Here is a 19,186-nt window from a genome sequence, read left to right as displayed (position 1 = left end):
AATCAACAAAATTATATTTCAATGTTCTTGGTATTTTAATAACGCTTACAATGTTTATCAACCTATCTGTGTCATGGATCGTATTACTAAATTATTAATGATTTTTTTCCTTCGACTCAGGACTATTCTCAGAGTAGTTTCGACTCTGTGGTATTAAAACAAGTAACAAGAAAGAGCAAAACTAACATTTAGCGTTATTGAAAATAAAATGTATTTACCTAAAATGCAAAATGAAAGAATTAAAATTAACTTGCAGTACGATGAATAAATTCGTAAAACCCTATGTGTTCTATCAATTCCAAATACTTCGAGTAATGTGACTGAGTTCCTGAGGTATTCTAACTGATAGTTTGTATTTTTATGATGTATTAACAATACAGAAGAATAAATATGTCATAATCCGAAATTTTTTTAAATGAATTCATAGTAATCCATTGACAGCTATAAAACCAAATAGTCTTTAACACGAATTCACTGTAATTCCGTATTGCTATTACATACCCAGGTAGTCTTTAAATGAATGTACTGTAACACAATGAATGATTAAATTAAATAAATGAATCAATCCTCTCAGTATAAATCTACTACATTTGATAGCAACACTAAGAATGTCTAATTCTATTAAATATTTCTATTATGTAGAATTCTATAACACATTAGAGAGAATGCAATATCAGGTGTGAATGAGTCATCCTGGTATTTGGCAATCACTCATTCAATAAACAGATCAGCTGTTCTAACACCTACTAATCGTGAATTAGGTCAGCCTGGCCTTTAACTAGAACTCGTATCCTTGTAAGATCACGTGATGTTCACTTATACTTATAATAAAACTTTACCTTGGAACTTTATGTATAACTAGACGCACTTGATATCTGTTTCATCTTACAGTTTGAGCTTACTATCAAAGGAAATCAGCATTAAAATTGTCATTAACCTAATCACCCTACAAAATATATTATTATAAAAATAATACGCATAATGTAGATATGCATAAAGAGTTTAAGAAATAAAGAAATAAGCAATATCTATATCTGATAAGCCGCCTCAGAAAACGACCCATCAGTAATATCGCGCGCAATTTCTTGGTCGTCTTCGATCGTTGAATTTAATATTATCACTCTCTTCATTGTATGCTTGCTTCATCTGTGCTATTTGTGTTTAACTCATTAAATGGGGGGGGGGAGGCAAGGTAGTTATGTTGGTCGAGCGTCGGACTCCAAGTGTTGCGGATTCAATACACGCCCAAGCCATCTAGGGTCAGCTGCCTCAGTGTTTTCATGGGGAAACTACTTAGCTCCATTTCTTCGGCATGATAAAGCCAGTACTGTGTTAAAAGTGCCGATAACCAAGTGGCGGTGGGAGCTGTCGATACGCCCGGAGACAATGTTCTCTAGCGGCGGCCCTACTTTGCTAAAGAGAACAATTTTTATGTCAGTTGCCAACCTCCCTTCTGACCACCCCATCCCTCATAAACATAGGTTTTGTGAAGAATCGCCCCAACCTAGTTTGCACCAAGGTGAAGGTAAAATACTATGAAAATTTCAGCCCACTTCGCCTGTTGCCCAGAGGCAATTGCCCCCTCCCAACCGTCCTTGCGCCCCCCTTGCGTTAACCCTTGCACTCCTCTATCCTCTTCATAAATGAAATCGCCATTAATGGGTTTAAAGTGCCTTTAACCCTTCCACATCCTCCATCCTCGGCATACTCTTCAAAAATAACAATTCTAGTTTATTTTATGCTGCTCAGTTAATTAGAAAAATTTCCAAGAGAAACAAATTTGATAATTCAATTTTATTTTTCACACAAAAACCCTTTTCACTAGACGTCGATAATATTATGACCAAAGAATCTGTTTAATCATGTTGTCAATACCTTGATGCATTGGTAGAATATTTACCTGTTACCCAAGATAACCACGTTCGAATTCCAATGGTGTCACGATAATGTGACTGGGTGGGGCATGATGTTACATGTCTGCGGCATGATGCCCCAGTGCTAGACATCACTATAAACTGCCACACTGCAGACGTCGTAGTGATGTGACCGAAAGTTTTGTAAAGCTACGTTAAAAACCCAAATCACACAAGCACAAACACACGCACACACTCACGAATCCACTTCAAACATTTTTTTTCTTTCCACGTATGGTCATTCTTACCTTAATAAGGAAATATAATTATGTTGCTAATCACTATACACAGCATAACATAATCACTATACACAGCACAACATCACTATACATAGCATAGCATAATCACTATACACAGTATAACATAATCACTATACACAGCATAATCACTATACACAGCATAACATAATCACTATACACAGCATAACATAATCACTATATACAGCATAACATAATCACTACACAGCACAACATCACTATACACAGCATAACATAATCACTACACAGCATAACATAATCACTATACAACTGGCGTTTCCGATAGAAATCAGCTACTTCAGTATATTGTACGTTTTACCTAACGAACATGTTTGAGTATAAATAAAAGAAAACAGACTTGTTACAAGTGTAGAGTTCAGAATTTTTCATCTACTGAATGAAAGGCATCCGCTATTCACTCGATAAAAGCAGATTACCTATATTTCTTGGATTTAATTTGAGCATATATTTTGTTTAAAACAAAGAGTCTACAAACGCGGTTTTGTTCGATTTTAGCTGTGACGTAAAAACAACTATTTAAGCGATTGTTGTGATTGAATTCATTTCATGATTATCGACTGCGAAGGAGCAAAAAATGTTGAAAATGTGTAGAAAATAATTTTATTATGTATCTAAAGGGAGGCAATTCTGGTAAATAATGACAACAAAGTATCTGAAATTCAACTCATCGGGAAGAGTGCTCCTTTTAGGAAAACAATAAGCAAATTAAAAATTAATTAAATAATTTTGCAAATGACTACAACTGAGTTCATTCAACCATCCTGAGAAAGATTTCTAAGCATACCATGAAAATAAATTTAAAGTAAAGAATCGATGAATATGAGACATTGTGCAATTGTTTTGCTAATTTGCATTTAGTCGGCACATAAAGTAACATTTTACATTTCATACTTTAAAATGCAAGCAGAAAAGATTTAAGTTAATAATTAGATAGAAATTTAAATCATTACAATAAAAAAGGCAAAGTCGTGTATAGTTGGTGTATTATTGCTGTAAATAAATAATAAAGGTAGGTACCAAGACACCCTGCAGTATTGGTAACAACCCGTATCCCCACTGACATATAGACAAGACACCTTGGGAACAACGCCGTATCCCCACTGACCTAATGACAAGACACACTACAGTATTAAAAACAACCCGTATCCCCACTGACCTATAGACAAGACAGCCTGCAGCATTGGGAATAACGTGTCCCCACTAACCTATGGACAAGACACCCTGCAGTACTGGGAACAACCCGTATCCCCACTGACCTATAGACAAGACACCCTGTAGTACTGGGAACAACCCGTATCCCAACTGACGTAAAGAGTGTCGTCATATAACTAGGCTACTTAGATCGTAGTATCAAAATGTCGAAATGATTAATATGTAAATATTTAGATTGTAAATATATACTTGTAAAATGAGTACAATGTAAGATTTTTTGAAAATTGTCCAGCAACTGGAAATTTTAACCGCGTCATGACAAGACTCGAAATGCGTTTAATCCAACAGAACAGATATGTTTGTTTAAATGTGATAGTGTCATTCTGCTATTATTCATAAAAGCTATAATGGAGGTGTGTCCCTTTCAATGACCCACTCTAGTTGTGGTGGTGGTTGTGGTTTATAATAACGTGTTATACAAATCACTTGCCTTGCATTCAGATAACTCATTAAGGATTTTGTGATACATAATGATCCCATTTATCATCCAAAGTTATTAACTAGGTCTCTTCTGGATATAAAAAAGAAACATGTGTAGTACAAGATATGAAATAGACTGAAGCAGAATAAATGAATCATATCTGAAAAACGTACATTTCAAAATTAGAAGCGATACAGTTATGATATCGTGTTCCCGTTTCAATTTCAGAAATTATTGTCATTAAAATAGCAGGACCATCATGCTTTCAGGGTGAAAGATTTTAATGGATATTGGTGGAGGCGAGTTCAGTCTATTACCCGTTTCCGGTGAAATAATAATACATTTCGCTAAAAATTTCGTTTAATAAGTTGAAAAAATTGTTTCCTGAACAACATTTGCTATTAACAACATAATAATGCAAAGCATATACTTTTAAATTAATGTTTACGTTTAGTTTTCGGAAACGTTTAAATGTGCTTGTCATCACTATGAAACAAAACAACAGTTTTGAATGGGTGAGCAATAACAAATATTCATATACTATAATAGTCTAATGTTAATGAAGTTCGCTCGAATCTGCACCTCAGAATATAAAACACAATCCACTTTGGGGAAAACAGTACAATTTGGTTTTCATTTTTCAACACTTCTATTAATAGCAAATAAAACCAAACAACAAACATATTTTAGTAAGTTGGAGATATAGATATGTTTCATATCACATTGAAATAAAACCTAAGTTTTCAACTGAAGCGTGCGTCGTAACGAAAGTACTGAATGTTTTAAATTGATCACAATATACATTTTGGCATGGTCATCCTATAAGTTGTTCTGTTGTGTATATTTAAAAGGTTGCATCTAACAGATTTTTCTGAGCTTTTGAGTACCATATACTCAGTATTTTTTTATGCAGTCTACAGAAGAAAACTTTGACAATTAGAAAGCAAAAAAATTACTATATTTTAGAACTATTTCTTAAGCACTTCTTTTCTGACGGCAGTACAAAAAAGCAGACAGTAAAGAATCCTCTTATTTGTTTAAATAATTTGGGTCTCTCAAAATCTTATTTTATTCTGGCATTGATTTTAGTACAAAAGTAAAATGATATATGCTTCCTTATTGATAAGCGAATGAAAAGTTGATTTGTGTCGAAGAAAGATTATACAGTCCGTTCAGACATTAAAGGCGCGTTTCGCGGTTCCAGGTTTCTTACCTTTGTCCTTGTGCTGATATATTCTCATCATCCGTTTGTAAAATCTTTAGCACAACACTTTAACGTTGACGATGATGCCGTTGCCGTATTTGGCATGAGTTAAGTGAAACCTGTGTCTCACCATGCCTACGTAGGTGAAACAAAATCCTGCTGTTTATGAGCAATTTTATAGGAATCTATTCGGGTACCACTTTCATCCAGATGACCGCAGCGTATTAAAATCACATTAATATCATCAATCCAACAACATGAATATGATAGCTTTCCAGCTACCCTTTTATACCCATGGTTCTACATGTGTAGGAAAAACATCCCGAATTACGTTTGTTAAAGAAGTCAGGAAATCCAAAAGCATTCAGTATCGACACTGCATTTGTTTTCAACGTACTACTTATGTCGGTAAACACAATATGTCGAGTCGGCAATCTGAAATGCCGGATTTGCTGTCTTGTGCAATACTGCCTTCTGAGAGGTCTTTCAATTCGTGAGCAGAATATCTTATGTTTGAACTGGATATTGAAATATTTGCACGTTTCATATGCAACAGAAAAAATGTTCAGTAAATATCAGCCGCAAGCGATATATGGCAGTAGTATCCATTTTGCATCAATATTATCCGTGACAAAGATATATGACAATGTAGTTATGATTGGACCAATAGCATCCGTGACTAAGTTATCAGCATTTATTGCATAGCCTCGAGCCTTAACCTCAAAACAGTTGGAAGTTATGGCCATAAAGAGAAACCTTAACTAAAATTAAAACAACTTTTCAAATGAAATTCATCCGCTCGATTTTGAAGGGAAGGTCTGTGTGCATGGAGATAAAACGACAATGCGAACTGATGTTACGGCAACCTTTTACAAATTTGAAACTCACAGCCATACCGAAAACTTTAAACGATCTTGACTTTAATTTAGTGCTCTACTGAAGGTGTCAGCACATAAAGATTAAAAAAATTGATTACTGATTCTACAGCCTGAATTGGCCATTAATCCGTCCAAATGTTTGGGATATACGACAACACAGAAAAACGTTGATAGAAACATTGGTCCAGATTTCTAAATAAATTTGACCTCGCCTCTGGGAAATAAAATTTGGAGTACATGGAGAGAGAGAGAGAGAGAGAGAGAGAGAGAGAGAGTAGTGCTTGCTAATTCAAAAGGCCATGTATGACAGCTTTGCATCCAATGGTTATACATGTTCATACAGAAAATATTTAATCCAAAAATTAAATATAGTGGTTGTAATGAGTAAACACTGTATATTAACTTTGCTAAAGCACGCAAAATACACACCATATTGACTTATGCTCATATTGCATGCTATACCATAACTATTGCACTTTATGCCATTTTTATTACATGCTATATCATACCTATTGCATGATATACATGTGCATTTTATAACATACCTATTGCATGCTATACCATACCTATTGCATGCTCTACCATGCCTTTTGCATGCTATACCATACCTGTTGCATGATATACATATGCATTTTATAATATACTTATTGCATGCTATACCATACCTGTTGCATGATATAACATACTTATGCATGAATTAACAAACTTACTCCGATCTTATATTTCACCGTGGATGCAAACGAGCAATATGCTTTCTCCAGACCTATTCATTTAAAGGACCGAAGTACTGTTTTAAACTTCTGACTGACATATTACATTTAAAGAACAAACCGGCTAGATATATTGGTCCTAAATTGTAATTAGTTCATTTTAAAAAACTTGACTATGGAAAGGTAAACTAGAATTGGGCAAAGCTGGTCTTTGCAAATGACATAAAGACTTGTGGGTGGGGTAGAAATGTACTCTAATAAACTCAAACATATCAAGGATGCCTAATTTCTTGAAGAGTATGGAAAATGAGTCTTTAGGGTTGGATATTACATTTGTTACAATTGGATCACATGACAATCCGCTTTGACCGATGTGTTGTATGATAAATTATACTCTCAAACAAACCATACTGGAGAAAATGCAACCAAACTGGGCCCCTAAAGTTTATAATTCTACAGACACAGCAAAATTAGATTTATTAGACAGCTACAACTTTTGTCATTTTTTCATGCTATCACTTCACTAAGTGAACATATTAACTTGTAGGTATCACAATACTAAGTGCAGCGTGTAGGAATCACTACGCTAAATGAACCATTCAGCTCTTATTGCATCCTACTGTGATACATAAAGATCATTAATACGTTTACTGAATTGTCCAAGGAGATTTGGTGATAGTGAAAGATTGTCAATTACATTCAATAGAAAACAGCGTGAAAGCACGCACAGAAGAAAAAAATGTTTGTTGAGCTCAGCTTCTATGCTTTTTTATTGGATGACAAAGCTAATAGAGAGTATTAACCAAGAACGCCACTTGCACTAAAACTTTCAGGAATGCAGAAAATGATAATTATTCATATGTTATGTTTAAGTCAAAGCCTAATGCAAGTAACACTGTCTTGGTGCATCTGAACGTGTAACCGATGCGCTGGATTTCGTCAAGAATGAAGGAAATATTTATTTACTTTGTGTGATGGTCCATGTAGCTGATATTAATCACAGTGTTTTACGATTGTACGTAAAATACTCATTAAAACTGGAAAAATTAATAATATTCTTTATATTTTCGTCTATCCCATTACATTCGTTTCTTTTGTTACTTCTTTCTTCCGTTCAAGTAGGTATACTCTTTTTTTGAATGAAGACGATCTGGTTATTGCTAACGCTTCCAGTATTTTACTTCATGATTTTATAATACCAGTATAATTACAGCATTAAAATGTATTCATGATTTTATATTACCAGTATAATTACAGCATTATGATGCTATAGTGACTTACAATCTTGTATTGTTATCCCTAGCTACACCAACAAACGGAAGGGGGAGCAAACGGACGCTGTCGGATTCAGACGATTGAGAACGAGCATCGGATGGGTGTCAGTGTCAGTTGATGCTTCAGGCTACTAATTGTTGTTCCTTTCACGGAAGAAAAATGTATTCATTGGTCTTTTTGTAATGTATTCATTGGTCATTTTGTAATGTATTCATAGATCTTTTCGCAGTGTATTCATTAGTCTTTTTGTAATGTATTCATTGGACTTTTCAATGTATATTCTTTAAACTTTTCAACTTGTATTCATTAGACTTTTCAAAATATATTCATTAGACTTTTCAAAGCGTATTCATTAGACTTTTCAAAGTGTATACTTAAGTCTTTTCAGAGTGTATTCATTGGACTTTTCAAAGTGTATACTTAAGTATTTTCAAAGTGTATTCATTAGACTTTTCAAAGTGTATGCATTAGACTTTTCAAAGTGTATTCATTAGACCTTTCAAAGTGTATAATTAAGTCTTTTCAAAGTGTATTCATTAGACTTTTCAAAGTGTATACATAAGTTTTTTCAAAGTGTTTATATTAGTCTTTTCAAAGTGTGTCCATTAACCTCTTCACGCTTTTCGTTTAAGAATGTTTTAAATACTTTCCAGAACTGAAACAATTTAGGGTAATGTTTTTGTAATAAATCCAAAGACGAAAGGGATAGCCAGCCAAAAACACAAATATGCACTGTTTATATGAGCTCATGTAATGTTACAGCTATAATTATGATGTAAATGAAGCACATTTGTTTTAGAAATATATGACATGTACGGAGGTACTGTTAGATTATATTATATTATTTGATCTGTCGCATTTACTTTTTATCGACGATTTGTTGTGAGATTCCTTTCACTGATTGTGATTGACTCAAAAAGAGTATTGTTTTTTTCCTGTAAGCCTTTACTAATTTCAGTGGACCGACCGTTTAATCTTCAGATGGCATGGGGCGAGATAGGTGCCGGATTTTGCATTTTCCAGTAATCAGGGCGAGATTATTTTTAGCAAATGTAAGTGAGCCGGAATTTTCTTTTTTAAAAAAGTTGCAAAACCGACCCCACCGCCTCAAAGAAGTGTCTGGTCCATAATAAAACATTTTTAGTGGCAAATAGTTTGATCTGTTCCCAGTGGCATTTCTTACCTATTCCAAGCTTTTTTGCTTTCAGCAAAAAGTTCTAGAATGGGGGTAACAGTTGTTTGTTTCGGAACTTGAGGTGATCATACAATGTCAGAGTAAAACACAGAGCAGCATCCTCAAATCCTTAACTAGAAGACTGTTTCCCACTAACTCGAAATTTGTGTCTCCAGTCTTTTGTACTTTAGCGTCTCCTTGGTTTCATTCCCTTTTTTTCTTCCGATTATACATATGCTAAAGATGACTTTATTTCTTTCAAAACTACTATTCGTGTCTGATGGCACACCTTTAATGGTTGGATGTGTCTAAATATTTATAAAAAAGAAAAATATCAGTCGTGACAAACTGAGTTGCTTTACAAATCCATCACGCACTCTGAAGTTTAATCGGTCTGAATGGTGTATATATATGCATTTCAAATGAATGTACGGATTATGTTAATCGCTTATTTTGATAAAGTTTGTTTTTAAAGCAATGTCTACTCTAGCCTGGTGCACCTGTGAGGAAATGCATTGCAAGTGAGAAATATTGATAACAAACTTGAGGTTTAGTGAGAGTTCTTTAAATGTTATTGTTGTTGGTGTTGTTGTTGTTGTAGGTTTAAAGCCATTTTTCAGCACAAGATAGGCTATGCATGGCGACCAGTATAAATGGTAGAGGAAACACCGTTAAGAACTACCGATCCACGAGAAGCTACTGGCAAGCTTTCTCGCATACCCACATTGGCCGAATTCGATATTCAAACCCACACAAACGCAGACAGAGGTGAGATGGCACTTATCCGTACCCGGTGAGCGCTTTAGACCATTCGGCCATTTAAATGTCATCGTAGAAGAAATCAAATTCTAAACAAATACATCTCCTCGGTGTCAAGGAGAAAATGTATGACATTCATACCTCAAAAATCTTACATTACGAAATAAATAAGCATACAAATTGCGTTCGCTTTAGAATAAAGGCACCCAAATAGTAAATAGCCCGCTCAATAGGAAACAAGAAATTACATATATTCAACGTTCTGATGTATTTAGTTGCAAACTTTTGTGAAACTAGAAAATACAAAATTACACCTGCACATACGAAGAAAACCAAACAACCGAACTATAATTGATTTGATTTGTATTTTTTTTCAAAGGTTGCTTAAAGATGCTTCGTGATTATTATGCCAATCCAAACTTTAAAGCGTTGCTTTCCATACGCTTTTTCGTACATTATTCAGCTTGTATGTGGTTGCTCGATAATGTCTCCAGCAACTGATTTGTGTTTATTTAATGCAGTTTTACTTGTTAAAATGTTAATATTTGCCAATATGCTTGTCTTTCTCAATGAAAAGTTGTGTAATCCAAATGTATTTTTTATTTCTGTTGTTTTCCATTTATTCAGTGAAAAGAATGTTTAACTCTACATTTTTTTGTATTTACTTAGATGTATGAATAGTACAATTTTGGGGGTTTGTTCGAGTTGTTGAAAGGCTTAATGCACGGTTAAGGTTGTTAAAAAAGTGAGTGTCATCTCCGACAATGCCATGAAAGTGCATTTTGTATTCTTATTTGCCTTGTCAATTTTAAAAATGTTGCAAAAATGGTCAGAAATAAATCCAAGCATACTTGGATATTTGTCTTGATCTTTATTTATATCTTTCTACCCATTGCTAAATCCGTAACTCTTTGCAACAAACTTTATTCAAAATTTTTTAATCACTATTTATTTAATGTAACTCGTGCTTGAAATATATTGATAGCGGTGCAAAAATCTAATATTGACTTTCACGATTATTTTATTTATTGATTTATTTTACAATTTTTTGTCATATTACAGTTAAATTTTGATGTAAAGTCAAAGTGAAACATTTGTTATTCAGATAAAAATATATCTTTGCAGACACAGTATATTTCTCACTTTAAAGTTCAAAACATAATAAGATACATTTTTTCTTCGAATCGTTTTATAAACTGTATCGGAATTCATATTTTTAGGGGACTTCATAATTAACATACGTTTGATCTTAGAAATGTGAGTAGAAAGAGCATGTAGATCCTGGACCAAAAATGTGAATCCTTACCCCACCATTGTTCGACACTTTATCATGTTATGTATATTTAATTTGCATTGATTATTAGTTAGGTTTTTCAATTTTGTTTTCATTATATGCTATTGATAACGTAACATTGTATATTGGGCTGACCTTGTCCAAAATCATTAACAATTTGAAAATAACTTTTTTTTTGCTCTGAGTGATTGACATTATCTTAAGCTGCTTCAAGGACATTGTATTTTGAACAGCTAGACTACGGGATGATTGTCATATATTTATATGTTTTATTGTGATTTTGGTGTGAGGCATACTAATTATAAATAAGATCCTTCTAGAACAATGTACTCCTGACCTTTATCCAGTGTCTAGTTTTACGTCTCAATTTAATATATAAATCTTGTTGATGTGAAAATTAGTCATTCGTGCTTTAAGATCTTAGCAGAATCTTTTGTATTATTGTTGTGTCCAGTATTTCATTTGGGTTGGAATTTATTTAGTCAAATTAAATAGTTCAAGCGATTCTTCTCTGTAAATACGAAAACAAATAACACTCTTGAAAATAGAGACTTGAATTTATACTGAAATTTCACATTAGGATTTAATTCATGGATTATTGTGATCCAACAAAAGACTGTTGGTACATCACCACGATATGGAGCACCACAGGCACATCAACACCTTGTCTAAAAAACACCTTTGGCTGGTCATTTAAGGATCAATAGGAACCATTTTATTGGCCACAAATTTAAAGTGATGTTTGTAATTAATGTATATCTCGTCATACTTGTCAAATAGTACGAAAACCCAATTAGAAGATACCTAGGGCTCATCCGCAACCTATTCTTGCATCTGACGACCCATTCAGCAGCATAATAGTTGACTGTGTCAGTCCCTTACCTAATACCAAGTCAGGTAACCAATATTTGTTGACTATAATATGTGCGCCTACAAGACTCCCAGAGGCAATCCCATTGAGAAATATTACAACTACGACACTAGAAAAAGCTTTGAGAAGTATTTTTGCTCAATTTGGCCAGCCCAAATCTGTACAATCAGATCAAAGGTCAGTTTGTTTCTTGAAATTTCAAGTAAGTTATGCATGAACTAGACATACAGCAATTTAAGTCTTCTGCCTATCACACAGAAAACCAAGGGGCTTTAGAAAGATTTCATGAAACCTTGAAAAATATTATTCGGTCATATTGTTTTGACAGTGGAAAAGATTGGGACGAAGGTATTCATGTACCTTTGCTTGCTGTTAGAGGATCGATTCAGGAATCTTTAAGAATTAGTCCCTCGATTTAGTTTCGGGACACACTGTCCGTGGAACATTTAAGTTTAAAAGAAAACCTTTCAATTGATGATACAGAAATTAATCTTGTCGATTATATTTTTAATTTTAAATACAAGTTGTCAAAGGCTTATGAGGTTCCAAAACAAATCTGGACTCTATTCAGTCAAACATAAAATTAAGGTATGACAAAAATACAACGGAAAGGAGTTTTCAGCCTGGTGATAACCTTCTGACTCTTGCCCATGCCACAAAATCCTCTTTACGGATAAGCAATATGGTCCTAACACTGTTGAAAATAAAGTGAGTGATTTGAATTATATCATCAACACTCATCGGAGGCGAAAACAAAAACAACTTTGTCGCATAAATATATTAAAGGGGTACAGGTATGTTGATAAAGATAGCCAGGTTAATCATGCAGTCAGTTTAGTTGTACCTGTCCCACACAGTGAAGATCTAAATGATGGAATGCAATCAGATAGTAGCGACATTGGAGTAAATAATCTTTAGAATGCAGAAATAATGAATAATCGGAAAAGACACCTTTACGTCTGCAACAACAAGAAAAGATTGAATGTTTAAAAAAAAAAGCTGTTACTTGAACATGAAAACTTGTTTTTCAGATTTCTCACACAAACAAATAAACCTACGATGACGTTCAAATTGTAGATTCCACACATGTGACACAACATCTGTTCATGATGAATCCTCTCAAACAGGAATGCTTGAGAAAAGAAATTCAGTATTTGTTAGGGAATGAATTCATAAAATCGAGTAAAAATGACTGGAGTTCACCATGTATATTTGTAACCAGATAATACCTTCAGCATGTGCACACACTATAGAAAGCTGAACAGTGTAATTAAACAGATTCATTTCCATTGCCAATAATTAATGACTTCATTGATAAAATTGAAAATGCCAAATATGTCAACAAATTCTGCCTTGTGAAAGGATTCTGACAAATTCCGCTGACGGAAAGGGCAAAGGAAAGTTCGGCAAACCTGACTCCAGATTGACTTTATCAATATAATGTGTTACCGTTTGGGATGATAGTTTCTCCTTGTACTTTTTAACGTCTAATTGACATGATCATTTCTGGTTATCATCTACAACAACACCTAGAAAGATCGCTTGGAGACAATTCGGAGATTCTTTGACATAGTCATTGATGCAAATTTGACAATTTATCCAAAAGTGAGTTTTGTCGTGCCCGTGGTACATTTCTGGTACATATCGTGGGACATGGACACGTTATACATCTAGATGTTAAGGTCAAGGCTATATATGAATTCACTGTGCCTATCAGTAAAAAGCAACTGTGGCATTTATGGGGTATGGCTGAATACCATCGGATATTTTGTTCCTATTTTGTTCATAATTGTTGAACACCAGACAAAGTTTTCAGTAAAGAAAACGAAGTTAAATGCCATACATAAGATTGCACCAGTTCATTTAGCTCCAAATGTCAGTCAATCATCTAAGATGTATGTTGATGCATGTTGTGTTGGAATGGTGCAGTACTCATTGAAGATGGCAAAACCGGTGTAGATCATCCAGTTTGTTAATTTTCTAAGCAAATTAAATAAACACCAGAACAATTATTGCACAATCGAGAGGGAATGTTTGGCTTTGGTAATGGCTTCGCAGCACTTTAAAGCGTATATTAGTTCAGCTCCTTATCCGATTATTGCGATTAGTGTTCACAACACACTTAATGTCATTGGCAGGATGGAAAACAATCAGAGACTGTTAAGGTCGAGATTCATGTTGCATTAATACAATATTAATATAAAGCATATGAAATAATAAGGCAATTTAATAGCGTATGCACTTTCTCGTGTATAGAAATATTGCATTGTTTCATGTATACTTTGTGTCACTCATAAGATTTAATCGTATGCAATTTGTATCACATGTATATTTGACTAATAGTAAAAAGAAAGTTTTATAGCATGTTTCTCTTTTTCTCCGGGGAGTTGTTATGTAATTTATTTTCATTTTCGTGAATTACTTAAAAAGTAGTTCATTATATACTATTGATTATATAACAGCGTACGTTGGGCTGACCTTGTCGAAATCAGTGATAACTTTGTGAACAACCTTTTTTCTTCTGAGTGAGAATCATTATCGCAAGCCTAGTCAAGAACGTTGTTTTTTTATAACAACTTGATAATTGTCGTATATTTTATTGTGATCTTGGTGATGAACTTTCTAATTATAACTAAAATCCTTTTAGACCAATGTGTTTTACTCTGTTTTCGTCTAAGTTTGAAATATAAATCTTGTTTATATGAAAATTAGTCATTTGTGCTTTAACATCATAGCATAATCAGTTATATTAATGTTGTGTCCAGAAGTTCATTTGGACTGGAATTTACTTATTCAAATTATTTAATTCAGTTGATTCTTCTCTGAAAATAACATTCAATGAAACAGAAACTTGAATTTATACTGAAATTTCTAATAAAGATTTGATTCTTATATTTTATTTTTGTGATCCTACAAAAGCCTGCTGGCACATCACTACGACATGTTGATCACAGGCACACACTTTCAGCGTTGGATACAGCGTTGGATACAGCGTTGAATTTAAATTGGCTTTCCACTAAAGTTTATTCAGAACTTTATTTATTAGGATTTGTTTCTGTAATTCTATGATCATTTGGGATTTATTTCGCAAAGTTCCTTTTTTAACATTTTCACTTTGCATTCTAGGGAGATACATTTTTTGTTGAATTTTACAAATCTTGTTGTTTCTCTTAATTTTTTTAGACCATAATTAAATTTGTCTGGTATAGTGTTACGAGTACTGCTAATTACATCTTTAAAAAACTATAGACCAATAATTTGTTCTCAAATAACATATGTATCTCCTAGACCACTATATCTGGATAATCCGAATTCTAAGATTAATAGCCTTATGTTTTTATATTTCAGTGAATATCGTAATTTGCTTGGGAGAAAAAAGCCACCTAACCTATTATTTTCGTAATTTATCTAACAGCCCATAGACGACCGTTCTCAAGTTTAAAAAATAATTAGACAGGGTACCATATCTAAATATCATGAAAAGAGTTAACAAAAACAAATTAAGCAATTAGTGAACAACCCCGGGAATGTCATTTAATTTTGGAAACGAAATTAAAAGTTATGTAACATGAAAAAATAATAAATTTGATCAACTCAATATGTTGTGCAATGAAGAATCATACAAGTTCTACAGAAGAGTCATTAGCAAAATTGGAACAATACTATTAAAGTTTTATGAACATTAGACAAAAATTAACTTTACAAAAACGGTTATATTTAAGTTTCTCCCTGCTATTAAACGCAAGAAGCAGAGTTAACAATTTCTTATAAAGAACATCAACAAAGCTACTAGTTTTGGTCTCTGGCTTTTGCTTGATAATGCTTACAGCACCAATCTACTAAGAGACATAAGTAAAATAAAGTATACAAAGGGTCTTACAAAATGCAAACTGAAACCAACAGCACAGACGTTTCCAAAAATACTGTCTTATTTAAAATATTTCATAAGATGACTTCATGAAATACAATAATACGGCAATTGTTATTATGCAGTCCTGTTAATCGATAAACGCCATGATTAGAGAATATGTTTTGAACATTCATCCCAGAGAAACAAACCAAAAATTATAACTTGCATCTAGCCAGAATGTTTTGCTATTAATCATGCAATCTAGTATTAGAAAATCCATTTAATTGCATAGAATCAGAGAATCTGTATTAACACCATTTACTGATTGAGAATCAGATAATGATGTAATTATACCATACTATGTAATGGTATATAATCAAATAATGCTGCGATAGCATTATACTGTTTAACGATATAATCACATACTCCTGTAATAGCACCGTATCATTTAATGAAATAGATTCAGAGTACCATGTAATAATACAATGCTCCTTAATAATATAAAATCAGATCTACAAGAGGACTCGAAAATTATGCACTTTGGTTACTGAAATAACTCGCAGACAGGTACGATTACCTGACTATAATATACCTTACCAGAAACTGTAACAGAGAAAGAGTAATATGTTTCTGTCTGTCTGGGTTTTTCTTTTATTGCACTGCTACTATGCTAAATCTAATTTACAGAAAACGAAGAAGAACTAAAAGTGGAACAAAGAGCATATAGAAAAATTGGCAAACCTTATAAAAAATTAATCTTTTTGTTTATATATATATATATATATATATATATATATATATATATATATATATATATATATATATATATATATATATATATAAAATGAAGCGTATGATGACAAATCTTGTTTAAATCAGACTGCGTTTATGGGACGAGCCACATTTACAACAAAAACGAGATTAAAATTGTACCACAGTCTGCGATCAAAAGGCATACAAATACCTAATACAACGTTTTTGTGTTCTTCTTTTGTTTTACTATGGGGTACGGGGGGGGGGCTGATGAATATTTTTACTGTGTGTATGTTTAATTTAATTTATATCTTATATAATTGTTTGTACGTTTTAAAATCTTTCTTTCTTAATTTCATTATATGTCATAATAATGCAGTTTTTGAATTTCATTATATGTCATAATAATGCAGTTATGTTTGCTAGGAACTCGTACTTTTTCCAGAAAATAGTTTGACCTTGACTGTTCATTTATGTAAACACATAAGGTTGACCCGGTTCCCGACCTTAAGTCTAATTTAGTACCAGTCACGTCAACAAGTTCTTTCTTAAATTTATTTTTATCGTGGTAGTATTAAGAGTGAGATCGGGGCTGTATTTAATACGTGACCCTAGGCTTGTAAATAGTTTTAGTGAAGTATACAATGTTTTAAAAATTTTATTCTAAGAGTAAAATGATTGTTTTTTGTCAGGGCCATGCTGAGAGTATGTGATGTAAACATGATCACGTGACCCTCATACGGTTACGCATTCTGCGTCTCAAAATTACTGTATAACCATTGTTTTAGAGAAATAATATCATTCTGGGCTTGAAAACGCTTGATGTCAAGTCGTATCATTCTGTTGAAGCCAGTTTTCCAGTTATATGTTAATTTTTGTTCAGATTATTTGGATTCAAAAGGATTATTTCTTTTTTCTTGGAAATATACGTGTGCCGTACAGAATTCATAAATAAAGACATTTCTTAACAATTTTATTTGGATTTCAAAAAACCGGAAGATTATTTATTTTGATTAACAAGGAACCGTAGACCACAATATACAGGAAAACAGCATACGTTATCGCCTTCTATCTTGGATTCTTGGTCGGGCTCGAACTTGAATTCATTAAAACATTTCAATATTAGGACTTCTAAAAATTGTATCCGTGGATTTGTTTGGATTTTTGGGGGGATTTGATTCTTAAAACCGTAAGTTCTTTTGTTTTTGTTTTCATTTTTACAGTATCTTTCCAAGGAAATAAATATTTGTTGTATTTTTCAAAGCTTGTTGTTTTCACTCTTTCTTGTATTACTGTTTTTTCGAGCCTAAACACGTAATATTACAAAATGTCTTAGTAATCAAGAGAAAGAAATGAAGCAATCAGCAACAACAAATAGAGTGTATATTAGAATAGTAAACTGGAGAAAAATGTGCCTGGAATAAGTCGGAACCACAATGGATAAGGAAGGTCGAAGCGGTTTGTAGTAAAACTGGAGTGAATCAAATATAATACCGTTGATAAAGTTTAGCATCTTGTTCTGGTAGATCCAAAATTTCAGAGACTTTATTCCAATGCTAACAGACGATAATATAATATTGTATGTAAGAGGCAAAATAAAAACATATAGATACTTAGGTAAAACTGCTTAAAATATAATGGAGGGAAAGAAGAAAAAAAATGATAAAGTATAGCATGGACAAATTAAGCTAGAGGATAGATCGCTGGTTTATTGAGAGAGAAAAAAAGCAGTGATTATACCATCAGCGACTGCTTTTCAAAACTTTTCGAAATGGTCCAGCAGCATGATACTGGAAATTTATGTAATATTTCTTTTTGTTTCTTTATATTTGTTTTGTCGTTTTGTTTGTTGGTTTGTATTTTTAATTTAAAAAGGTTGTTTTAGAGTGTTTTGAAGAATAACTTTTAAAATGGTGGTTTAGGGTTTTTAAAATATTTTAATGCTATTTTTCTTACCCATATTTGCCATCCATATATTACATTTTGGGGGGGGGAAAGTGTGGTAAAGGGTGAGATTTGTGGTCTACTCTATCTACTTGCAACTAACGTGTGTTATAGTTACATATTTTTACTATATCACCGTTTTCTATATGCATGGCAAACAACATGGAATGTTGAATGCACAAATAAGCTTCAGAATATCATAAATGTCATTAAGGAGTAGCGTACCTCATATAGAACAAAAACGGACAGGAGACGTTATTGTGCTTCTCACTTATAGGTCACACTTACTTTTTAAGCAAGAGTTCGTCCTGTATGGTCTACCTCGACCAAAGTACAATATATATATATATATGATATACATAAATTTTACTATAATCAATGCAAAAATCCAAATAAATTCTCATTAAAATTGACCAAACATTATATCTTCTGGTCACAAAGTATCAAATTTACCTTTTACTGTAACTATATCGGACCAATCTAAAAATTGTCTTTGTTTGTGTATATTCTTTTATGCCCATGGTGCATTATACTTGAACTACTTATAAATGTATCTATGTTCGTGTTTAGATTAGTTGACAACGTAGAGTCTTCCAAATTATAACCATAATATATGCATATATCTAATAGTCTGTTGGAGTAATGTCCCC

The 19,186-nt window shown here is 33.0% G+C and overlaps 1 protein-coding gene across 1 annotated transcript in view; it reads left to right on the top strand.

The window, feature by feature from the left end:
* The window catches only part of LOC149786123 (uncharacterized), a 137,433-nt gene extending 119,578 nt beyond the window's left edge, over positions 1 to 17,855 (top strand). The window contains exon 12 of the mRNA XM_089976450.1: positions 7,920 to 17,855. Within this exon, the coding sequence (XP_089832576.1) occupies positions 7,920 to 7,975 (56 nt within the window). The 3' untranslated portion in view covers positions 7,976 to 17,855. The remainder of the gene's footprint in view (positions 1 to 7,919) is intronic.
* The last annotated feature ends 1,331 nt before the right edge of the window (positions 17,856 to 19,186 follow it).

This window comes from Sinohyriopsis cumingii, chromosome 12 (genome assembly GCF_028554795.1).
Source record: "Sinohyriopsis cumingii isolate HCF-2022 chromosome 12, ASM2855479v2, whole genome shotgun sequence".
Lineage (NCBI taxonomy): Eukaryota > Metazoa > Mollusca > Bivalvia > Unionida > Unionidae > Sinohyriopsis > Sinohyriopsis cumingii.
Note: the sequence above shows the minus strand (reverse complement) of the source record. Positions and strands in the feature narration are given on the sequence as shown.